Source organism: Pungitius pungitius, chromosome 4 (assembly GCF_949316345.1).
Source record: "Pungitius pungitius chromosome 4, fPunPun2.1, whole genome shotgun sequence".
NCBI lineage: Eukaryota > Metazoa > Chordata > Actinopteri > Perciformes > Gasterosteidae > Pungitius > Pungitius pungitius.
Window position 1 is genome coordinate 2,213,260 of NC_084903.1, and position 22,974 is coordinate 2,236,233.

Here is a 22,974-nt window from a genome sequence, read left to right on the forward strand (position 1 = left end):
GACTCGGACACTATTCCCCTAAACATTTTGGTTTGCTTTAGCATTTGAATTCCCGATGCATTGGAAATAAAATACCCTGAAAAACAGCAACGCAACCAAAAGTATAGAAATTGGTCATGTAGTGTGATTGACAGATTAAGCCAAACACAAACAAACTCATGTTAACGGTGGCTCCATATGTACTTTATTTTTGCAATATATATATATATATATATATATATCAATAAAATCATTCACAACATCTACAAAACACCTTTTGCATTCATTATGCTACTAAAAGAAATGAAACACATCTGTGCAACACGTGTGCTTTACCTTTTAACGTTTGTACAACGAAGACTGAAGAGAATTCTGCAGTGAGGTTGACAAGTGGACGTCAATAGTCAGTTGGTCTGGTTGGTGAATCACTTTGGGAATGGAGGGTTAGTAAGGATGAGCCCATACATTTCGTGATGATTGCATCTAGAACTAGTGCAGGTTTCAGTCTTCTTCTCCGGTGTCTGGAATCAAAATGCAGAATTAAACCTCTCGATGCACATTCCTGTGATGTATTGTTTTGACTGTGTTGCAGACGGCAACATGTGTTTAAAATCCATAATGTCAATCAAAAGAAAATCATTAAATCCAAATATCCACACTTTGTATTTAGTTTCTCTGTGGTGTATACATATAGTTGAGTTGGTCCACAACACATTAAAAGACAACTTAACGAACCTAGTGAGTACATAATGGAACAAATAGCCAATTAGAATACAATCTGGAGGGAAGATGTTCCGAGAAACAATAATTCCACATCAAAGTGTTGTCATACCCAACGCTGCTTTAAAAATTAGAAATAAAAAAAGATCACTTCTACTTTTTAAATCGATGATATAAATTTCCTGCAAATGTATCATACTAAAAGCTTACCAGCAACTGTAGAAAACAAAGAAGTTTCTTACTAAAGTATGATCCAAAAAAAATTTCTAATAAATGTACAGTTGAGGTATTCAAAAAGGCCGTAGGGTTCTTTGTCTCTTTCCCCCTCTTGTCTGATGGGTCAATATCGTAAAGACGACTGAGGCTCCCAAGGTGCTCAACCCTCAACCCTGATGGGAACCAGTTCACCAGCATGGCCACAATGAAGAGAGCTGGAAGGAGTTTCTATTGGATCAGCTCATTGTTACCATCTATACAAGTGAGATAGTGGATTCAATATAGTGCAGACCAAAGAACATCTGTGTTTCACAAATATAAGTATCTGACTCCCACACACACACACATATCTTTATATATATATATATATATATATATATATATATATATATATATATATATATATATATATGGCGGTGATTCTATCATTGTTGTGAAAAATTAAGTGCAACGTTGACGAAAAAGCGAAACAAAATATGAACAAAGATAAAAGGTGCATGTCTATATACATGGGCAGAGTCTAAAGCTTCAGTGCATTAGAGGACATTTTCAAAAGGCGCTTTCATTGGGTTTCAGTGCGACAAGGCGTTCCTCCCAGTCTGACCAGGAGGGGGCGCTACGGTCCTTACACCGTGTCCCAGTGAGAGAGGGAGAGGAGAGACGAGTCCTTCATCCAGATCATCTAAACCCTTCTGTTGAGCTGAGCCTTCCTGAAACATGGCTGGTAGTCTTTGGTAGCACTTCTACCACCGGGGTTCCGTAAATAAACCTTCTAATCACTCCTCCTCCTGCTAATCATAACAGATGGAGGTTTGGGTTAGAAACTAATATGGCTTACATCAGGGATTATTTGAAGCAGCTTTTATAGCTGTTGTTCTTTGGCCACTTAGGAGCAGGACACCTTATTAGCCTTTAGCGAACAGTAGAAACCAGGACAAGTGCTAGCCATCGTCTGGAGTCTGCTTTCAGCAGTCATATTTAATCCTTTTAGCTCAAAAGGAATCTACTTCTGCTGAAAATCCACCCCGCCCCCCCTCTAGCACAACAACTTTGCCTCTCAAGAGACGGGGAACAGGGAAACCATAAAGCAGTCAAAAAGAACAACGCACCACATGAAAGACAAAATAGAAAAGGATCTGTGCAATTACAGCTGTGTGGCAGACAAAGTCAAGTTTTTCTAGGGAGAGAGAAAATTTGGCCATTTTTTCTTTAAGACGGGTCAGTTCACATTGATGCTTTTTGCTAAGCTCTCTCTCGTGAACTCTAGTAGAGAACGATGGGTCCTGAAAAGCATCCGGTCCAGTGATTCCAGTGAAAAGTCGGATCATTACGAACCTCATCATGGATCATTGGCTCATTTCAGTGCTTCCACAAGTGTCACATTTTCTCTTTTTGACGGCGCATGGGATTCATCCGTTACTTTCGGGATGTCAAGACGATTTCAACGGACATTTTGAAAGATTATACGAAATACATTCATTTGAACCTTTGATTTCTGCTGAACCGACAAATAACTCTTTAAAGGCTAGGTCACCTGACTGTGTTCATACTTTGACCCTAGAGGCTCTTTAGCTAGCTGCTACTTTGTCAGCATGATACGAGACACCCATCAGCCACACACACACCCTCCCTGTCTTTTTTGGGGCGGTTACTACATGAAGAGCAGAAAATACCCTGGAATGAGTACAATGTTACTTTTGTATAAAGCCAATGAAAGCATGTCATTTGTTTGTAGTGGTCACGGCGGGGTGGATTAGGCATCTCTCCCCCCTGGCCGCACCCAGAGGACCCAAAGGGGCCCCACCAGGGCGGCCGGGTGCCGCTTGGTTCTCAGTCGCTCTATTGGGTTCGTGAATATCGACAGAGACAACAATTCAACCGGTGACATTTGATCCCTAGTCTCGTCGGGACAGAACAACTGCCCCAGAGGACAGACAGTCTCCTCCCCCCGGGACGGGCTTCACTGGGGCAGGGGGACGAGGACCTCCACGTAGTTGACGGGGAAGAAGCCGGACTCGCCGCTGATCATGCCCTCGTACCAGTTGTCGTCGATGCGGTTGGTGAGGATGATGACGTCGCCCTCCTTGAAGCCCAGCTCGCCCTCGTTCTCGGGCTCAAAGTCGTAGAGGGAGCGGCAGCACGGCTGGTCCAGCAGCTCGCCCGCTGCCCCGCAGGAAGAGACCGGGACACGTGTCAGCTGAGCTGAGCAACCTGACGGTGCTGACGGAAAACGGCGGAAAGAGAGAGTGGATGAGGTTACGCTAACTGGTCGGCACATCTCCATGACAACTGAGGAAATCCATACATCCAAGATCGGGAATGACCTTTAAACTCTACTTTGTTTCGTGTGTTTCGCCTGACATCCCATTCAGCAGTTGCTGGTTATGTGTGTGCAGAGTCTGCGTGTGCGTCTGCGTGTGCTACTCACGATGAACACTGCCATTGATGGTGGGGCTCTCGGGCCATGACAGTGGGACAGATGTTATATGAACAGCTGGATGAGATGTGAAGACAAATGAAGATGTTTTTGAGCATAAGACCACAAGAAAACACACTCGGTTTATGATGACGTGATAATCACGAATGGCCCTTTGGATCTACAGTGCTCCACAGCAGGCTGCGTGTGTGCTAGTTGTGTCGGGCCTCGACCACTAGAGGGCGGCGGTGTTTGTTACAACGTCGGCACCAATGTGAACAGGATCAAACTGTTGAAAGCCACAACAGCTCTGACCCGCTAACGTTTGGAGTTTAATGTGGATAAGCAGTTTATTTCCCATCTATAAATAACAGCAATTTAATATTTAGTGCTGTAATAGCCACATTACTTGATTAATAATCATAACCTTTAACGGTCTTATTATGTTATGTGTATTATTTGTCAGTTAAAGCCATCTGCCTGTGTTGAGGGAGGATAAATACCACCACCTGCTCTGTATGAAGGAACACCTACTTTTACCATTCACTGCGGGGTTGATCTGGACATCTGTATGGGATAATAGAAAGAAAAGAATGTACAGACTTGACGGCGAAGGAGAGCATGAACCATGTGACTGAGGGAAGAGACGCGGTGGGGCGGTACCGGCGGGTCTGAGCGAGGAGCTGGAGGACAGGCCGTTGTGCTGACTGGAGTCCACGCTGCTCCTGATGGACCTCAGGTTGAAGTCTCTCCTGGGCCGGCTGCTGGCTGTGGATATCCTGGGGGCCGGAGGGTATGGGGGGGGGGGGGGGGGGGGGACGAACACACATAAATCATCCGGTTACACACTGCTGCTTCTCTGTGATCTACTCTCAGTATATGCACGGTGTGTTTCAAAACTCACCTGGAAGAAGGAATGTGGCAACTTAATTATTACTGTTGACATAAACTGCTGGTGTCATTAATACTATCACTGACACTATTACTACTTATGTTATCATCGTTCTTTATACATCATTATTCTTAATACTAGTCTGAATATATGAATCATTTCTGTGTACAGACTGTATGTTGTAAGTTTATTTAAAAAGAGAATGAATGCCTTTAGTTCCCTTGAGCCTCTGGAGGCCACAGTCAGAATTACAATAAACACACACTAATTAGTGTGCACCTCTTCCTGCTGTCTCACACTTTTCTCTTTCGTAGAGGTCACGCAGGAACTAAATGATGAAGCTCTCGTGCTTTGTTTGCATATTTTAATGTTAGTCAGAGCTGGAGTGGATGAGTTTGATTGCGTGAACTGCAAAGTAGTTACTGGCGGCAAAGTGAGGTCGCTTTCCTCACCTCCTCTGCAGCTTTGCACTGAGCTCCTGCAGGATCTCACGTGACTGCCTGTGGTACTCTGTGGCCGCCTGGATCAGCGCCAGTAGCTGTCTCGCCTGCTCCACCTATTGACCACAAGAACACACAAGCAATAACCAAGTGCTAGGGTGGATTCCGGTATATCGGGACATTTTTTTGTAAGGGGTTGCCTCCTGTTTGATGCTGGCCACACACACCCCTGTGTGGTGTCACCTACGCTGTGTCATATGGCTAAGCAATGTGTTAGCACACCTGACTTTAGCCTCTCCAAGGCAGAAGTAAAATGACCTAATGTCCCAATATACCTGTATTTTGAGATGAATTTAAAATGGCTTCTTAGTTAGCCGCGCTGGTTTAATGGATCACCGTGTCTCCCTTTACAGGCACAACATCAACCACCGTGTGACTCCTACAATTCCTCTCTTACGTCATTCTCCAGGAAGTTGAACATGCTCCTCTCCGCCAGCTCTCTGCTCTCGTCGAACTTCTCCACGGCCTGCCGGATCTCCTCGTCGGGGATTCTCCCGTGGCGCTTCTTCTTGTAGTCGAAGTCCAACCGGCGGCCCTCCATCTTCTTCAGGTGGTGCTGCAAACACAGCGCCAACACACCAAAGCCAGAGTTCATTTGGTCAGTCTTGTTGTTCCTTTCGTATGGAAGCAGGAACCGTCACACAGGACCCTGGGCGTTTCCGTCTCTGGACCGTTACACCTCCTGTACCCATGGTAACAAGCACGGGACTGCAGAGACTCTCCCGGATGGGTCAGAACACTAGAATGTTGTACCGTGATCTCTTTGAGGTCCTTGTCCTGTAGATTCTGCAGAGGGTCGAGGAAGTTCTGTTTGACACTTATGTCCAGGGCGTCCTTCACGTCGGCCATCTGCCTCATGGCCTCGCCCATTTCCACCAGAGCACAGCCTGCAAGACAGAGGGCCACAGCACATCTGTCCAGTTCAACCAGAACCCTTTGAAGACCGGAATGAACACTGAAGCAGATCCCGAAACAACAACGCTTCAGAGTGACAAGAACATTTGTACAGATCTACGTCCCACGACTATGAGAAGCGTTACCGAACACAGAGTCCTCCCCCAGCTCGTGGCCGTAGCGCAGCATGCAGTCTCCCAGCAGGCCTTCGGTCTGGGGGTAGCCCGTGGTCGACACCTGACCTCGCATCTTGGACACCGTGTTCAGCATGTTCAGCTTGGCCCGAGAGGCTGCGGAGGAGGACACGGGACCCCACAGTCACACGCCGCTGTAGTGGCGGATAAAGTCGGAAACTCGGATGCATCCGCTGTGCCGTACCTGGGTTCGGCTGGAGGTATTCCGTTGTTTTTGACAAGAGGTCGAACACGGACTTGTTGGTCACTTCGATCTTCTGAAAAGGCGCAAGACAAGAATGTTTAAAAAAAGATGCTGCATAATGACTAAACGTTAACGTCGTCCCCCTAAGAATCAACGAGATCAATTTCAGCCAAGAAATGAGGAGTGATTTTATAATGTCTCAGATGTTGAGCTCATTTAGATTATTTACATAGCGTAATCTTTATCTTACTGATAATACTTAAATGGGCTTAATAAAATATGAATAAACTTGCCCTGCCTCATGTATCCACGGTGAGACACCTGGACTGAACTCACCCTCTCCATCTCCATGAAGTCTTCATCCAGCTTGGTCCCCTCCGCCCCGCTGATCTTCTCACTGAGCAGCTGCACAAGGACAGCAGAGAGAGAATTATAGGGGGCCGGGTGTGTGGGACCAAGGGAGGAGGGATTGGGTTTTTTTTTTCACACAGTCAACACGTCCAATCTCAGCCTAGTTTTCCCTCTTCTCCTTCCTTCAGGCCCCTTCTTACGCTGCCTGCTGTTAGGGGTTTGTTCCTATTTCTTTCATTGGATTCACCTGTACTGATCCAAATGCAAGTAGAGTCCATCTACTATTTGCCGTTACTGAACTCCAGAAAAAGAGGTCTGGTTGACTGAGAAAATGACTCTTCTTCTCTCAATTTATTCCCTCAGTAAACATTGTAAACATTAGTCTATGATCAGTGAGCTCTTTAAACATGCACATGATAATTAGTGTGAGGGAGACATTTGTTATTTTGCTAAACGTTAATACAATGGTATTATACCCTCACAGTAATACTCTGATCCTTGCACAGCTCTAAAATGTAATGGAACTTTTGACGGCATTCCTCTGGTAGATTTAAAGAGGATTAAAATGCTGTGAGGAAAAATAGTGGACTAATACAAACAGATTTAGGGCAGTCGGTCAGTTCAGGGTCTAATACTGAATAAATCCTCCCTATCCCAGTTCAGGACCTCCTTTAATAATGTGTTTTAATTCACCAACACTACCTTTTTAAAACCCAATTTGGAGCAAACTCGTACATGAGTCCACTTCTTTTCCGTCCTCCACTTGTGGACTCTGCATTGCTTGTGTTGATATTTCATGAACTTTGAGTGGACTCTGCATTGCTTGTGTTGATATTTCATGAACTTTGAGTTTCTATGAAATGGCTGGCAGCCTGCTTCTGTTTTCTGTAAAGACTGTGAGGTGGAGATGGGTGGATGTGTGTAACCTGCCCTCAGAACTTCACACAGACGGGGGCAAGGTAGGAGCCCTGGACGTCCTTGGGGTCTGACCCAGAGACATTCGGCTCACTCAATGACCCGTCTCATGACCACGAGGCGGGTCAAGTTATACTGCGAAGCTACAGCCTTACAGCGCAATAGGACATCCTGGGTGTAAGTGACACATGGTGCGTGTCATCTGAGTTGGCGTTATTAGTCACCTTATGATTAAGACGTTTATATTATATAATTATACGAAAGCCCAGGCAGTTGGAATATTGAAGTGTTATCAGTGACCAAGTCCACCCTCGACCCCTGATAACCAAACTGGCAGCAGTTCTGGTTTGCTGCACCTTTGAGCCGATTCCCTCGACAGACCCATTGGCCCTTCAGCGGTGACGTCATTGTGTGTGTGTGTCTCAAGTCACAGCAGCATGTCGCCCATCTCAGCTTCCAGAGAGGAGCCCCTCACCATTCCTTGTTGTGCAGATACTGCTGAAGCCTGGCGTGCACGTGCAGAAATGCATTTGGTGATGGGTCAATGTCTCATGGAAGTATCAGTGGTTTCATCAATGCACGATGTTTAGCCTCTGATGGTGTTTTGTGATGGATTATGGAGAAGATGGGAGATGTACACATACAACAGCGCGCTCCCAAACAGTGGATCATGCCCTTCAGCATACATCTAAAAACACTACTCGAGAGGACGTTCCTGGTGGAATGAACGCTGCTGTGCTGGATGGGTGGGGGTGAGAGGAGCTGGGTGGGGCCGTGGTGTGTCGTTAAATGACATCAAGAGCACTGGAGGAAGCAGTTCAACAGACATAAAATAACGCTAAACATTAACTAGGCCGATTTACCACAAACCCGGCCCTTGGACAGGTGTTCAGAGAGGCTCCACCAGCCGTGCTGCCGGCGGGAGGAGAGTCGCAGGCACCAAATGGGTCACAGCCTGGATAAAATTAGCCGACCGAGGGAGCCGGAGCCTTTCTATGAGCAGGAAGGTACCAGCGCACATCCTTTTAGTCTGATCCATCCTCTCGTAGGCTGCTACGTAAACCCAGGGCCCTGATGCAGTTCAATTAACGTGAACAATAAAGTACCCATTAATGCTGTGTATTCAACCAATGATTAAAAAAAAAAAAAAGATACTTTAGAGAACCAGTGACCAACAGAAAAGATCAATGAAGAGTAAAGATGAAAGTGTATTTAAATGAAGATACTTTTCAGTACTTTGTGACATGAGGGAACTGGGTCTCCTCCAAGAGGTGAGCTTTTAAATCACACATCAGAGACGACGCCTGGAGCGAGCCTTTGTCTGCAGTCCTGCTTTGATTGTGCGACTGTGTTGTGGTTGTGAGTGTGTTCCTTCTTCCTGTACTCTGAACACAGGGCTTCACAGGCGGCCCTGGGGGGGGGCAGCTTCAGACTGTTCACAGCAGTGTGCAGACAACACAGCTTTACACACACTACTTAATACTGTATTAAGTAGTGCAGTAGAGTGTAACCGGATTGCACCAAGGACTCCAACCTAATGGCAGCGCAGCACTCAGACGCGGATGCTACGTAGTAATAGTTTTTTAATAAAACAACGTGACGAAACAAAACAACAGATCAAGGTCATTTCCAAACGAATTGAGACGACCAGCATGGCCCCCCCCGGGGGCCGATTCTTCCTTCCCCGCCCTGGAGCTCACGTCTGCCCTCTGACGTCCTCCCTGCTTCTCCTTTTGTAGCCACTCCTTGATGAGGAGACGAGGTCCCAGGTGTGTGTCTCCAGGCACACCTGATCTCACTTCCCCTGATGGAGGGGGTGGATGCCTTCAGGCTCCCTCCACCAGTCTCCCCTTCAGCCCCCACAATGCACACGACTGCAGTGCTTTGTGCCACTTCAGATACTCAATAGCATGGGTGTGAAAATGATTCTAGGTATGGGGCCCACATGCTGGACTTTGATGTCACGAGAGCCAGCAAATTAACACCGTTGTTGGCTGGGATTTCAATATATGGAAAAAAACAAATCATACAATAAATCTCTTAATAAATTTGTACAAAATTTGTACAACCATGTAATGTTAGTTATAATGATTAGAGCACCAGACGGGAGGCGTATTTGTTGAGTGTACTGTTGGAGTTGACTAGCATGAAAAATAAGTATTAAGTAAATCTATAAAATGTATCTTTTTACCAAGAAACTAATTAGAACAAAGTGTCAGATGAAGCCCATTTATTTCTGTAAAACTCATTAATCCTGCAGTGGAAAAGGTGAAATGGTCTGAGCCTCTTGGTAGTGACTTTACTTTAGATTAAATCACTAATAAGAAAAGGTCGGGTTTAAAGACAGCAAGGTTAATTTAATTACTGCTATTTCACGGGGTGTTTAATATGGGCTCAAACCAATTATTTCAATGCAGAGATAACGTAGAGGACGGACTCCTTTTCCTTCACGGAGCATCTTGTGGGAAACGAGTTTGGAGCAGAACACTAGATACCAGTGAAAAGTGAAAAAACAAGAGTGAGGCGTTGTGTGACACACGGTCTGTTCGCAGATCAGCTGACGCATGCCACCGATACCAGGGAAAGTGACGCCGCACGGCCTGCAGGAGGAAACAGCAGCTTCCCCTCAACAACAACAACAACAAACACGTGGAATCTCTGGAGGCGCTGAATCACTGGCCTCCACACACGTACACAGGAACTGTGGTGTGTTTGTGTGCGTTAGCTGAACTGTATCGTCTTCCCAGAGGAGAGGGGTGAACGCGACAGCACCGTTACGGAGAGGTGGGTCGTAGTGGACCCCTAAAAAGAACACAGCTTTCACAATTCACCAGAGGCTTTTTTAACAACCCTTATCTGCGGTTGTAGGGGTTGGATCTGGACCATGGAATCAAAACTGATAGATAATGGAGACATATAAGATTTAGACATAGTGCTTCTGTTTGAAGCAGCCCGGCTCTTCTTGCATTCACGGTACTTGTTCAGCGGTACAGGAAACACCGACCGATGACGTGTATTCCGATAAGCCTCGAGTGAGATAAACACACAACCAGCAATGACAAGAGACACCCAACAGCCCGAGAGAAGGTGAGTCAGAGACGTTGTTTCACACGGTGGACGATAAGAACGCAGCTTTTAACCAAGGATGCACCGACTCATCTGTGTACATTCAAAACCAGAAAGTGAAGCCAATAGAGAGACAAAGCACAAGACTTTTGATCAAACCCACAGAGCCACGTCTGAAATGAAGGGACAGAGGATGAAACCAGTGTGATCAGAATCTTAACGAGAACTTTTTAAAATAGCTGATAGGTTCAATGAAAGGAGGATAGTGGACTGTACAACTGGCTCAATAGCAAAGACCACAGTGTTATCAATGCAGGGCTTCATGGCTCCCCGAGCTGACTAATACATCAGAAGTTTACTATTACTAACAGATTTGATCTCTGCATAAACGCCTACATCGGTACAATTCCCTTCTAGACAAACAAAAGCTAAATGTTTCGCACGTTTGAGTTTTCTTTGGTGTAAAAGTGCCTCATGTGTGTGTGTGTGAGTTGAAAAGCTTGAGATGTCCTTGGTTAGATAAAACCCGGAAAGGAGCCATTCATTCAGCACTGTACACACACTGTTATCTACCCAACAGCATTGTTATTATATGTGTGTGTGTGTGTGTGTGTGTGTGTGTGTGTGTGTGTGTGAAACCAAAGCTCTGAAGTTATGTTTGGAGGGTTTACTCAGGTTTCCTGATGTCTTCATGTTTACCTTTCAGTGTGAGCAGGAAGGAAGAGGCCCACCAGCAGGGGAAAGCTGGGTGAGATGTGCGAGGGCTGCACCCTAAGGCCATAATCCCCATCACGGTATAAAGACGGTATCCCGGTATAAAGACCGTATTGAATTTTCAAGTAAACACATTGATTCAAAATGGCCGCCGCCGCCTACCGAAAACCTGTTTGCCGCTTGTTGGTCAACTTGCTCGTAACTGGCTGGCAAAGTAGCTCGTTAGCGTGTTAGCCTGTTAGCCTGTTAGCGAGTTAGCACGTTGTGGTTGCTAGTGTTGCCACCAGAGATTTACAAAACCAAAAACCCTCCAAACAGACACAGCTCTGCATCTCTGGTCTCTCGTTGTTCCTCCTGTGTCGCTCTTTTGCGTGTTTTCATTTAGCAGCAGAGTTACTTCTTGTTGTGAGTTGTACCCAGCATGCAGTTTGGAGGGGGACTTTTTATAAATGTACAATTGCTAGTGTCACAAGCTGTCGTGGTGTTTAACCCTGTTAAGGAGTGTTTGTTGTGGGTTATTCATTGTAATAAAGTTTTAACCGTGACTCAATCTCAACACACGTAAGACAAGGTGCTCCGACCGCTTCGCGATGACGTGTAAAAATAAATTCTGCTGCCTGCCGAAGAGCAACGTCAGACGTCACGGCATAACACCGTACGGACATCTTCTACCAGTAGACTGTGTTAACCGTGCAGCCTTAAGCTGTGCCAGTTTTTACTCAAAGTGACTTTAAAGTGAGGCCAGGACAGTAACGCCTTCAACTTAAGGATGTACATACATTTCAGGATGTGGTGCATCCCTGCGAACAATAACTTACAAACTACAATAAAACTAAAGAAATCAGAGTCCTAGTTCAAACTCAAAAGTAAAATGAATGTTAGCTAACTTAAACAAATGGCAGGTAGGCTCAAGTCAAACAGATTTGAGCCATTCCCATCTCCTCACTTCTCCAGATTACCCCCTGTGAGGTCTAAGTGGTCTGAATCTGGCCTACTACTTAACATCCCACATGTCAATGCTGCAGGGAAATATTAACTTCTGCTCCCTTCTGGCTGTACCACCAAGTTTTTGGGATGTGGGTAGTTTCTTGAGCACATCGGCTCTAGGGATGAATCCTTCGTAATTTTCTTTAAATGTAAAGATGGGCTTTCCATCCACAGACTTCTTACATTGCACTTATGCCATAAAAACATTGCTGCTAGTGCCTTTTATATGATCGTCTAGCTCTGTCTCCATATATTCTTTGAAGACTTGGTTAGCAAGTCCTGTTCTCTTATACCCTGTCTTTGTTTCTTCTCTCATCTTTTTCTTCTCCATGAGTCTTTTTAAGGTCATCCTGCAGATCTTCATCTCCCTTGTCACCAGACGTATGGTCTTTCGCTGTTGAACCTCTTTCACTGCTCTGTGCAACTCCACAAGAGGAGTTAAGCCCTGCCTGTCTTCTGTTTATAAGTGCGTGGCATGATGGGTGTTGGTCTAAAATTTGCTAAAGCACTAAAATATTTGTGTAATGTTTTCAAACTTGTCTATAATTGTTTAGACACTACAATAAAAAAACCTTAATCATAGACCATGACCAATTTCTTTTTTTCTTTTTAGTTTGGTTTTACAGAAACAGGGGGTGGATCCACAACCCCCCCCCACCCCCCCGGCACAGATCACCCCACACTACCTGTGCTTTGCAATGTTTAAGTGTCCTTTGAGGCCTTTGGCTCTTTTTGACTGTTTGTTGCAGGGCTCGATATTAACATTTTCAGGCTCTTTTCTTTTGGGAAAGTTGTTTGGACCTTTTCACATTGCCTCCTGGTTTCGAAACAGAATTAAATGTTTTTGTTATTTCTATATGTGGTCATATCTGGTTGTTATTTGCATAAAAACACTTAGTCACAATGTAACATCGGTAGACCACATGTGGTCCGATTCAGACAGAGTTCAGGTCTGACTGAGGTGGTGTGGACAGATCACCTTCCTCCTCTGAAGGGGAGACAGAGAAGAGGGAAACTGAGTCCAATGCAGTTAGAAGTCAACATCTAGCGATCTTACTACTGCAACATATGAGCTTTTATAATAACAAATTAACTTAACTTAAATGTGTTTACCACAGAGGTTTACTAAAAAGGTGGAGAGGATGCAGCAAAAAAGTTTTTTTTTATTTTATGGGAGTTGTGTCGGGAATAAATGATGTGTTACATTTGAAAAGATGCGTTTAACTCTGAACCCACAAAGCCACACGATACTGCTCTGCATCAGGGGAGAATATTCTCCAGATATTAACAGTGAGTTCTTCAACAATCAGGTGACTGACAGGAAAATGCATTCATCTTTTCTGAAAAAAAATGCATGTGACAAGTCTGATTGATAATGGTATTAATGGTCCTACGTCATGCTAATTGGCTGGTTAGAGGCCACAGAGCACGGACACACTTCCCTTTACCATCAGCAGCCTCATTAGCTGATGAGCGCTGTACAGATCTGATGGGATTATTGTTCCTTCACTCAGGCCCTATGGTCTGAGTGCAACATAAAATCACAGTCAAGCCCCGAATCGTGTTTCCTACCAAGATTGATGATGCAATATCCTGTTAATTGTGCTGCACTTCAAAATAAAAGTACCATATTATTCACTGTTGTAAATGCAAATTGCCGGACACAATTCTTTTAATTATCTCAACAGCTTAAAATCTTTAGTATTAAAAAATGGTTTATTTGATTTTTTTCAACAATAGCAGTGTGCCATACTAATCTATATTGAATTTATTAACATTTAAATATGTTAATAGTTTTAAAAGCCTGTTTACTTGCTCAGATGGTTGCGCCACCCAACATTTCCAGGGTTATAGGGATCAAAACATCATAACATTTATTTTATTTTAATAAACTTAAAATGTATTGAAACTGGATAGGTTTTAGATAATTAAATAATATATGTCATGAATTGATGCAATTAGTTTAAATTTAAGAAACATACTCGGACACAAAAATATGTATCTCATATTATTGACCATAGTACAAATTTAAAAAATCAAAGCACTTCTCACAGTGATAAATGAACTTGACATTTCATATCAATTAGTCGATGAATATTAATACTAATAGATCTGCGCAAGGTTAATTTCTTATTACAGTGTTTTTCCAAATGAACTATGTGAAGAAACAGAAAGGACTCTAAACAGTTGCATGTTTTCTATAATAGTGGAGAGGGAGATGAAAGGCAGGAAACCAGGGCTGTGGTTTACGCAGTATTTACCAGTGTTAAAACCTTCCATCAAGCTCTGGTATCTGATCAACTTCCTTAAATACCACGTGGGTCAGAGTCCATGTGGCTGACCGCTCCACTACTCAACAAAAAAACAATCTCTACGTATCCATCCATCCAAGGATCTAGATCCATTCCGCGTCATGCAGGCGCTGGCTTCCACAGGGAAGGATTGACATAATGAAAAACACATCAAATCTCTGTGAACCTCGAAGCTTAACCGCCAATCACTAAACGAGAAGAAGCAGCACTACAATAAGAAGGACAACAGTCATACGTCTAAAACCAGCGTGGTGTTGCCATAGTGGCGACTAAACACAAGCACCTCTTCCATCCTGTATCACATAGTGGCTCCTTTTGTCTATTAATATCGCCTTTTCATATTGATCATATACACGCTGGTCCCTTCCTGAATTTCCTTACTTGGGTAGTAAAACACCATCAATTTACTCAAGCCGCAGCATTTCCACAAGTCTCCAACCTGCAGACCCCTCCTCACGCTATCTAGCCTTTCTTGAAAATGAGCCTAATGAAAATTGTGAGTATATCTGCGAGCCAATCGATCTCTTCTCCTCCATCAGCGTGTAGATTGACACAGATTGACATCACCGGGTTTAGTTTGCCAGCTCTGCATAGTTCCGCCTCTCACTAGTGCGTAAAGGTCCTACACGTCGTACCATTTTATGCGTGCTCGCTGGCCCTGGTGTCGCCAACTGGACTTCTGATTGATTAACCCTCCAGCTTTGTTTTTGCTCGCACACTGTGGATTCTCTTGTAACCTGGCAACCCATGGCGTCTGAAATATGATTGGATAAAAGTATAACATGAAGGCCAACCCTCCAAATCTCGAGCTGAGACTAGAAGCAGCACGGTGAAATCAAGAGAATAGAGTATGGGGAATAGAATAAATCCAAATAAAATGCATGTTCAGGATGAGGTTTAGACCATGACGGCCCACCACTGTGATGACTCATAGTCCTTTTACCCCTGCAGAGCATCAGCAGAGAACTCCCTACCAGCACACTGAAACATATGCGGTCTGTTTTCTGGAGGTTGAGACCTCTGGCAGCTGTGTGAATGATCATCTCTAAGCCACAGATGCTCAGTCACCGTGACAAAGACCAAAGATAACATTTACATGCTGTTGCAAAATTGTCATGTGGTACATTTGGAGCTGAACTTTTAAAATGATGTGTTATATGTTGCACGCATTGAACATGTGTCCTTGTATGAAGTACTTACTTAAAAATATTTAAAAAACTCTTAACCACACAGACAACAGCAGTATTCTAGACCCCTTTTAAAGTGAGTTCATTTTTTGGGAAGTTCCCGTCCATCATGTCGTCAGCCGGAAGGCTTTGATGCTACAGGGAGGCCTCACTGGAGGATAATGAGCTCATATGCTGATGCACTCATTTCACAGAGGTATCGGCTCTGTCTGAAGCCAGTGGATGGCAGTTTGTGGGGTAGGCAGCATCTGGAGCACATTAACATCTGTACCCAGTTTAGTGATAACATGACGTGGCTCATTAGTTTTTAAGACGAGATCCGAGTGTGTTCCCCTGAGGCTACTTTTTAATATACCATACTACTGTTTCCCCTAACATTTTATTATTATACTATTATTATTATATATTTATAAGCGGCACATACGCCATCCCTATGAAGTCTCAAGGTTTTCTTTTCTTCATAGTGCCAGAACACCACATAAGCCATTAAAGGTTAACCTTCCTACAGAACTGGTCTATTCCTTCTTCTTTTACTAAACAAACTAAATATCGTGTGTTATTGATCTTATCAACACAACAGCATTTCATTTCTGTCTAAAAGAGGGTAGACATGTCTCACTCTGCGTATGAATATGCTTTGGCCTTCACCGCTTTAGGCTGGTTGCATCTGCACATTTCTTTTGACGTTGTGAAATGGACATTTGATCTGTTTTCCCATTGTCACTTGAATGATTGGCAAACACATGACACATAGGGGTGGCACCATGGGGTGGCGGTTAGCGCTGTCCCCTAACAGCAAGAAGGTCCTCGGTTCAAACCTGGCCAGCACTAGACTCCGTGTGCATGTTTCTCCCGTGTCTGCGTGGGGTCTCTCCGGCTTCCTCCCACACTCCAAGGACAAAAAACAAGTGTGTCAATGTGAGAGTTGTCTCCATGTCAGTCCTGCGATTGACTGGTAACCAGTCCTGTGTGTACCACTGGGATTGACTCCACCACCAGGATAAAACATGAGCTGGACTCCAACACTGCAGCAAACATGCTTCTTGGAGTATCTCTCTGAGGGAGAGTAGAAATTGCAGGTTTTTTATGACACGGCCTGCCATTTCTGTGCATGACACGTCATGGCAATAAAGCTACCACAGGTCCCACCTGCACTGTGGACTTTGTGCAGCAGATCAGAAACTACGGCGCTGTGAAGACACGGAGGCCGGACAGGTTGGTGCCCTCAGCCAACATCTCAGGCACAGTTTCTATATTACTCATCCGTCATTTATTTAGGAACATATTGGGGTGTTGTTCATGAGTGAGATGGAGTTGAAGCGGAGTTGGGAGACAAAGGCATTATAGTCTGACCGACTTGTGACTAAGTTCTGTTTCAACAAAAATACACAAAGCTATTTTTTAAGTGTTAGGCAACCATTTTGATAATATGATGAGAATTTTATCCTCTGCTTTCAGCATCAAATACGAGGATGTTTGGACTTTTCAGTGTTCCGTCATTGTTAACTGAATATGTTGGCTGTTAATAATAAGACGTTTGAAAGGGGGAATCCCTCCATTCTTTTCTTACCCAAAACCTTCCTTATCATTGGTGAATCCCGAAACAATATCAAGCTGACGAAGCTAATAAATATAGTAAAAGGTTGGCAATTATATCCAACTGCGTTCCCATTGCCCCCCCTCAGCAGTGGAAAAACAGATCTGGAAATAAACAGGAAGGTTCCTTCCCCTCCCTTTTATCTATTGCTGGCATCCTCCCCAGTTTCTCTATATTTCCACTTCAGGAAACAGGTGAAATCCCAAACAGTATTTTTCGGTCATGACACTCTAAAACTTGTTTGCTTTTTCTGGTCGTTTTGGTTTGACCGTTTCTCTGTGAGTTTTGCAGAAGCAGGAAACCGTGGCTGACAAAAATGTTCAACCAGAACAACGCTCAGAATACACAGGTGGGAAATATTGTAGACGCTCATACGTAAACCCGACGCCTTGTCTGCAAAAGTAAAAGGCCTGTGGTTAATTTGGGCCGCGAGAGGAACAGGCTCCGGCGCCGTTAGGTCTACTGGAAGCGGCTGTGAAAGAGAAACCGAACGTCTGCTTCAGTGTTCAGTTCCGCCCGCGGAGGAGACCCAACAACCGCAATGACCCTGAGAAGCACAGAGCAGCACACCAACAGGAAGTGGCAGGTTGACATTTAGCTGGTGCACGCTGGAATACAACTGATGTGACACACACTCCCCTCGCACAATTAGTGATGTCATCAATCCGTGCGCCCTCCTGGTCGCCCTCGTGGTGAACCATGGGAGTGATTTAGCGTTCTGACGATGTGGCAAAGTGAATAGTTTGTTTTTTGGTGCGTTCACGCTCTTATCAGTGAAAATGAGAGCTTAGCCTAGCAGAGCGTAAAGTGGTCCGTTTGCCACTTATCCCCCTTCTCTTTAACACGTGGAGGGGCTTCTCTGCACCGTTTAAGACACCATTTATGACTTCAACCAAGTCAAATGCTCAGGCCTTTGTAACCGCTGACTGGCGTTGGGATTTAGCATCGGTCTAACAACAAAGGGGTCGGTGTGTTCCATCAATGATCATTAGATATCTGGGTGTCTACGGTCACACACTAAACCTTGAGGTGACTCATCGTGATGACGTGTGGGCTAGGACAGACCACGTGGGCCAAACTCTGGTCGAACCCGACCCGTTCCCACCTGGAGACGGGGCTTCAAACCACCGCACACGGGGACGAGACCATTCCTAGATGGGTGGTTCGTAAATATCACATCAGGACAAACTTGATAGTAATAGTAATGCCTCTGTTCTATAGTAAAAAACAGGCTTAATTGACGCGTTGCCTCTCACATAACATTCAGTAAGTTGTAATATATGAGATTTAATACACCAAGCTGCAGTACAGGTTTTACGTTTTATAAAGTATGTAAAGACACACACTGTTGATTATTTTCAAAACAAAAGGTTTAATACCATTTTCACCTTTCGATTACGATATCCTCAGGTTCCTGTGACAGTGGGTCGGGAACAACGGGACCTCCTTCTACTGTGTGATACTGTGTTTGTGTTTGAGTGCTGCGAGCTGAAGAACACGTCAATAACGATGCCGATACGTGCCTAACGCCACATTGTTCCCACAACCGGCTGAAAGGAACCCAAACTACGAGTGTTTGTCCGCCCACATGTGACAACACGGTAAATCGTCGCATCTCTCGGGTGTGTTTGCCTCCGTGCAGAACTTATCTGAATGAAAAAGTAACGTTTACCAAATATCTTCAACATGCCTCAAATCAGTTACTGACCCAACACTTTTACATTTAAGATCTCACAGTTTGCCGCTTTACGTTTCTGCCAATCACCCGATTCGGTTCCCCGTCCTTCGCAAACACGGTGCACATCCGAACAATTGTTGTTATGGACGCGCAATAACAGGCGTCTCCGTACCTGACTGGCTTTGTGGAACTGCTTTTTCAGCCCGGCCACAGACATCTTGGACCCGGGTGTGCAGCTTCGCCTCGGTGGAGGACCTCTCGTGAAACCCTCCGCAAACGTGGGAAATGTACGTTGGAGAAATAGCCCGGTCAGTCCAAAACGTTGCGCTCATCAGTCACAGGCGGTCAACACTGCAGCGAGGGAGACGGGGACCTGAGCGCAGTCAAGTTCGGGTGCAGCACCAAGACAAGACCGGAAACAGACGTGTTGTCTTCAAAGTAAAAGTGTTAAACTGAGCGTTTTGATTGCTTCTCCAGTGGCGGCTGGCCAATTGAGGGCAATGGGGTGTGGCCCCACCCCCCACCCAGAGCGCCCCTTGTTGAGCCCAAAGAAGGGAAAAAGAGAATAAAACATAATATTAAATGATTAAAATGTAAATTTTTGTGTTTCTAAAAATACTTATTGTACCCAGTAATATTTGTAATAATATGATATATGCGCAAAATGTATGCTTTTCCTGCACGTCCCTGCCTGTCATATGCACGTCCTGTCTTCATCCGTGTTTGAGATGCACAAGGGGCAATCTCAAACTTGTCCGCAGAAGGCGGTTCTAAGAAGCACTTTAGCCAATTGCTGATCAAAATTAAAACATGTGTGACATCAAATCTAGCCAATGAGGGTCTCTAAATAGCCTGGGGCAACATTTGCCCGTAGCTTGTGCGTTTCCACGAAGGCGGGTATTACACAGAATTGCCTGTGAGGGTGACAAACATAAAAACGTCGAAGTGTTCATTTCCCTCATATTGGAATAAATATTTATTTGCAAAGCAGTACTGTAATAATACCGTAACTGTTTGCATTAAATCAACTGGGGATGTTTGCTGAAATTGATTTGATTGCTCTACCTGCCTTATTCAATAAAAGCCTGCAGAACACAGAATATCTCACTGTCAGTTTCACCAGTGTTGTCAGGTATTGGTCGGATACATTTTATTTTGAAAATAAAAACCGGAGACTGTGTTATGTTTATCTGATGTGACTCGCTGAGTGGCGGAGGAGGACAGGCTTTCCTGAATCGCAGAGATGTTGCCACATCTCAAACCCCATTGGCTGACAGGCTCGCGCGGAAGACATTGTGGCGGAGGGAAACGATGACTTTAAAAGTGTTAAAAATGTTCACAACGCTCAACAAAAACACTGTAAGAGGATTTTGAAATGGAGAACTCCTCTTTTATAATCATGATTTGTAAATTTTACATAAATTACTCGAATATTTGGATTGGATCATTGCGAGAACTAGAAGTCATATGTTTCCGTCAAAAATGTCATGAAGTGAGGGCATATATATAATATATAACAGTATATAGTGCTGCTTTACAGAAGAAGTTGTAGGCTTTTTTCAGTTTAAATACTTTTATACAGTTTAAATACTACATTTTTGCATTTCTTTGTCCTATTCTGAATGAACCGTCCTCCCATGTTTTGCGGGTAGTTAAAGAGCTCAGTATACTGAACCTCTTAATTTCTAGTTAGCATGAGGGTTTTTGTTTGGGTATCAGTTGATCATCCTAAAAAATGTGATCTCGCTCCAGATAGGAGGTTGAGCTAAAGATGGAGTTCAGCGCGGCTTAAATTGTCCATTGAGATAGGGTCCAGGAACCCATGGCAAAATGTAAATCAGAGTGACCGGTGAGCGTGGGGATTTGAAGAAGTCTTCTAAGAAATAGAGCTTATGTAACTGCTGATGACTGGTAGATTGGTGTTGGTAGAAACCGTTGCATATTAGGTAAAAAGGACTTCATGTCATACCTGTCCCCCAGGACGCACCTTAAGGAGAGGTCTTTAGGAACTTTAGCTGATGACCATCATTGGTAGTAAAAAGCCACTATATTGTCAAATGTTATTAAAGAATTGCACAACAGAGGGTTAGTTGTTTTTTAATGATATCACCCAATACCGTGCATACCTCATATACAATGGACGTTTTCATATAGTGTTAAGTAAAATATTGGAGTTACAAGGCTTTTAATGTCATGCACAGCAGGTTGCTATGCAACAGGCGCGGCAGAAGAAAAGCTTGTGACGCAAAGTGGAAGGATGCAGCCACAGGTTAAGCACAGAATTATGGAAGGGAGACTAAAAAGACAGGAAGTAAAATAAACACATTGAGAAAGATGCCGGGAACTTCAAAATAAAACAGGAAACAATGCAAGAAGATTGTTAGGGTTTCAGTTTATCTTGTATATTCCATCATTAACAAATTAGCTCAACGGGGCTTTACAATCTGCACAAAACAACCTCCTGTGTCCTAGGACTCATATTTATACAGAAAAAAAACGTTATCGGGGTTAAAAAAAGGAAGAAACCTGAAAGAAAGCAGCAGTAAGACCCTGCTTCCCTGGGGTAGAGGTACAGCGTTTCATCATAAGAAAACAAAAAAAAAGGACCCCCACTTTGGGAACCACTGGCATAAACTGTTGAGGTGTTGTGCAGGGACCGTTGCCTGCGTTTGGTGGTCTTCACCACCAGAGAGCAGCACAGGCTGGCCCAGGACTTAGTCACATCCAGCAGCAGGGGGCGGCCGAGCAGCAGCTTCTCCCCCCTGTGCTGTCCTGCGTGCTTACGAGAAACTGGACTTATGTATGGTTATGTGCTTAATCCCTTAATAAAACTTTTGAAGTAATACCGTCGGATATTCGACTGGTTATAGGATATTCAGAGGGCATTTTAAATGGCGGCTGTCATATGCTCCCTGTCATTTAAGCGTGACTCCACTGTCCCCCTCTGTCCCCCTCGTCCCGTCCCTCCTTCCTTCTGCTTTGGCAACTTTTTCTCGTCTCCCTCCTTCTCCTCCTCCTCCTCCTTCTTCTCAGTATTTGCAAGAACAAAAGTCATCTGCCGTCCATCTGGCCGCTGTGCCAGGCGGTAATACCCCCCCCCCCCGTCCTCAGCTTCCCAAGCACCCGTGGACAATCCATTCTCTCCCCCCTTCTCTGCCGTATCGTCTAGTTCTGCGACCCCCCCCCCCCCCTCACTGGACCGAGAGGTGGGATCCGGTGTCAGTGCCCCAGAAAGACCCCTCTCTGGAACATGTGGGGGATCAGAAGCAGTGTTTTTCAGAGGGCTCAGTTTCACTGTTTGGGAAGCTCACAGTAGCGTGCGCGTATCCCTCCCAGGTGCTGGCTCACAGCAAACTTTACTTTCAGCCCGAGGTTTTCTCACGAGAAGCATGGGAATCTTCCGATTTTCCGGGCAGGGTTGTGATTTACGTCACACACATGAAAAATAATATCAGTTTATTCGTTTTAGTAGTCGGATGGTCACAACGACATTGCAGACGCCGCTGTAGCTGAGATTGGGGAACGTGACTAAAGCTGCACTTGTCTAGTGTTTTTGATTTTTACTGGAGGGATCGACAGTGTGCGTTGTGGAATCCGTGAGCCCTCACAGACCCAGACATTTTTCACATGTGGCCCTAATCCTCCCCCCCCCCCGCAGATACAGCCGTTGTGGAAGTTTGTTGGTCTGTAATAGCCCCCGGGGAGAGCCCCGGCCTTTCAAAGCCAATTAGACTTTGTAAAAATAGTGGAAATACAACTTGTTCTTTGATGGGGCCCAGAAATACGTTTTTTTCCGTACGTTTCAGTGTGGAAGAAGATATCTGTAAATCAGAAGACTTTTTTGTTTTCGAGATAAATCCAAATCTCAGTCCACTTTTACAGCATTATACAGAAAGCTCGAGGAAATGAGTTCAAAAACCAGCAATGAGTTAAAACCTTAGTTTAACTCCCTCAGCCAATGTATTTTGTTTTAGGTGCCAAAATTGATTTGAACAATTCCATGAGGTAAAATACGTAATATCCCACTGTTTTCATAACTTTGAAGTTTTAAAAACACAAATAGTGTGCTAGAAAGGGCCCTTATACAGCGTGGTGCGACTGTGACTAGAGGAGCACCATGAAGTTAATGTTTTTTACCTCTGCTGACTGCATTAAGGCTTCAGAGATAATAT

The 22,974-nt window shown here is 44.5% G+C and overlaps 1 protein-coding gene across 6 annotated transcripts; it reads right to left on the minus strand.

The window, feature by feature from the left end:
* Positions 1–1,298: 1,298 nt before the first annotated feature.
* Positions 1,299–19,198, minus strand: sh3gl3a (SH3-domain GRB2-like 3a). 6 transcript variants are annotated; one of them, XM_037448738.2, is made up of 11 exons: positions 18,975–19,197; positions 6,332–6,400; positions 5,996–6,068; positions 5,764–5,907; positions 5,477–5,610; positions 5,121–5,279; positions 4,676–4,779; positions 3,995–4,110; positions 3,866–3,898; positions 3,344–3,409; positions 1,299–3,135 (listed from the first exon to the last, which is right to left on the minus strand). In XM_037448738.2, exons 1-11 carry the CDS (start codon positions 19,017–19,019, stop codon positions 2,876–2,878), a joined length of 1,203 nt encoding a protein of 400 aa, XP_037304635.2. In that variant the 5' UTR covers positions 19,020–19,197; the 3' UTR covers positions 1,299–2,875. The 6 variants fall into 6 exon arrangements, with proteins under 6 accessions (XP_037304635.2, XP_037304617.2, XP_037304645.2 ...); XM_037448720.2 differs by having other exon boundaries at positions 1,299–3,126; positions 3,866–4,110; positions 18,975–19,198; XM_037448748.2 differs by lacking the exon at positions 3,344–3,409.
* Between the last annotated feature and the right edge of the window lie 3,776 nt (positions 19,199–22,974).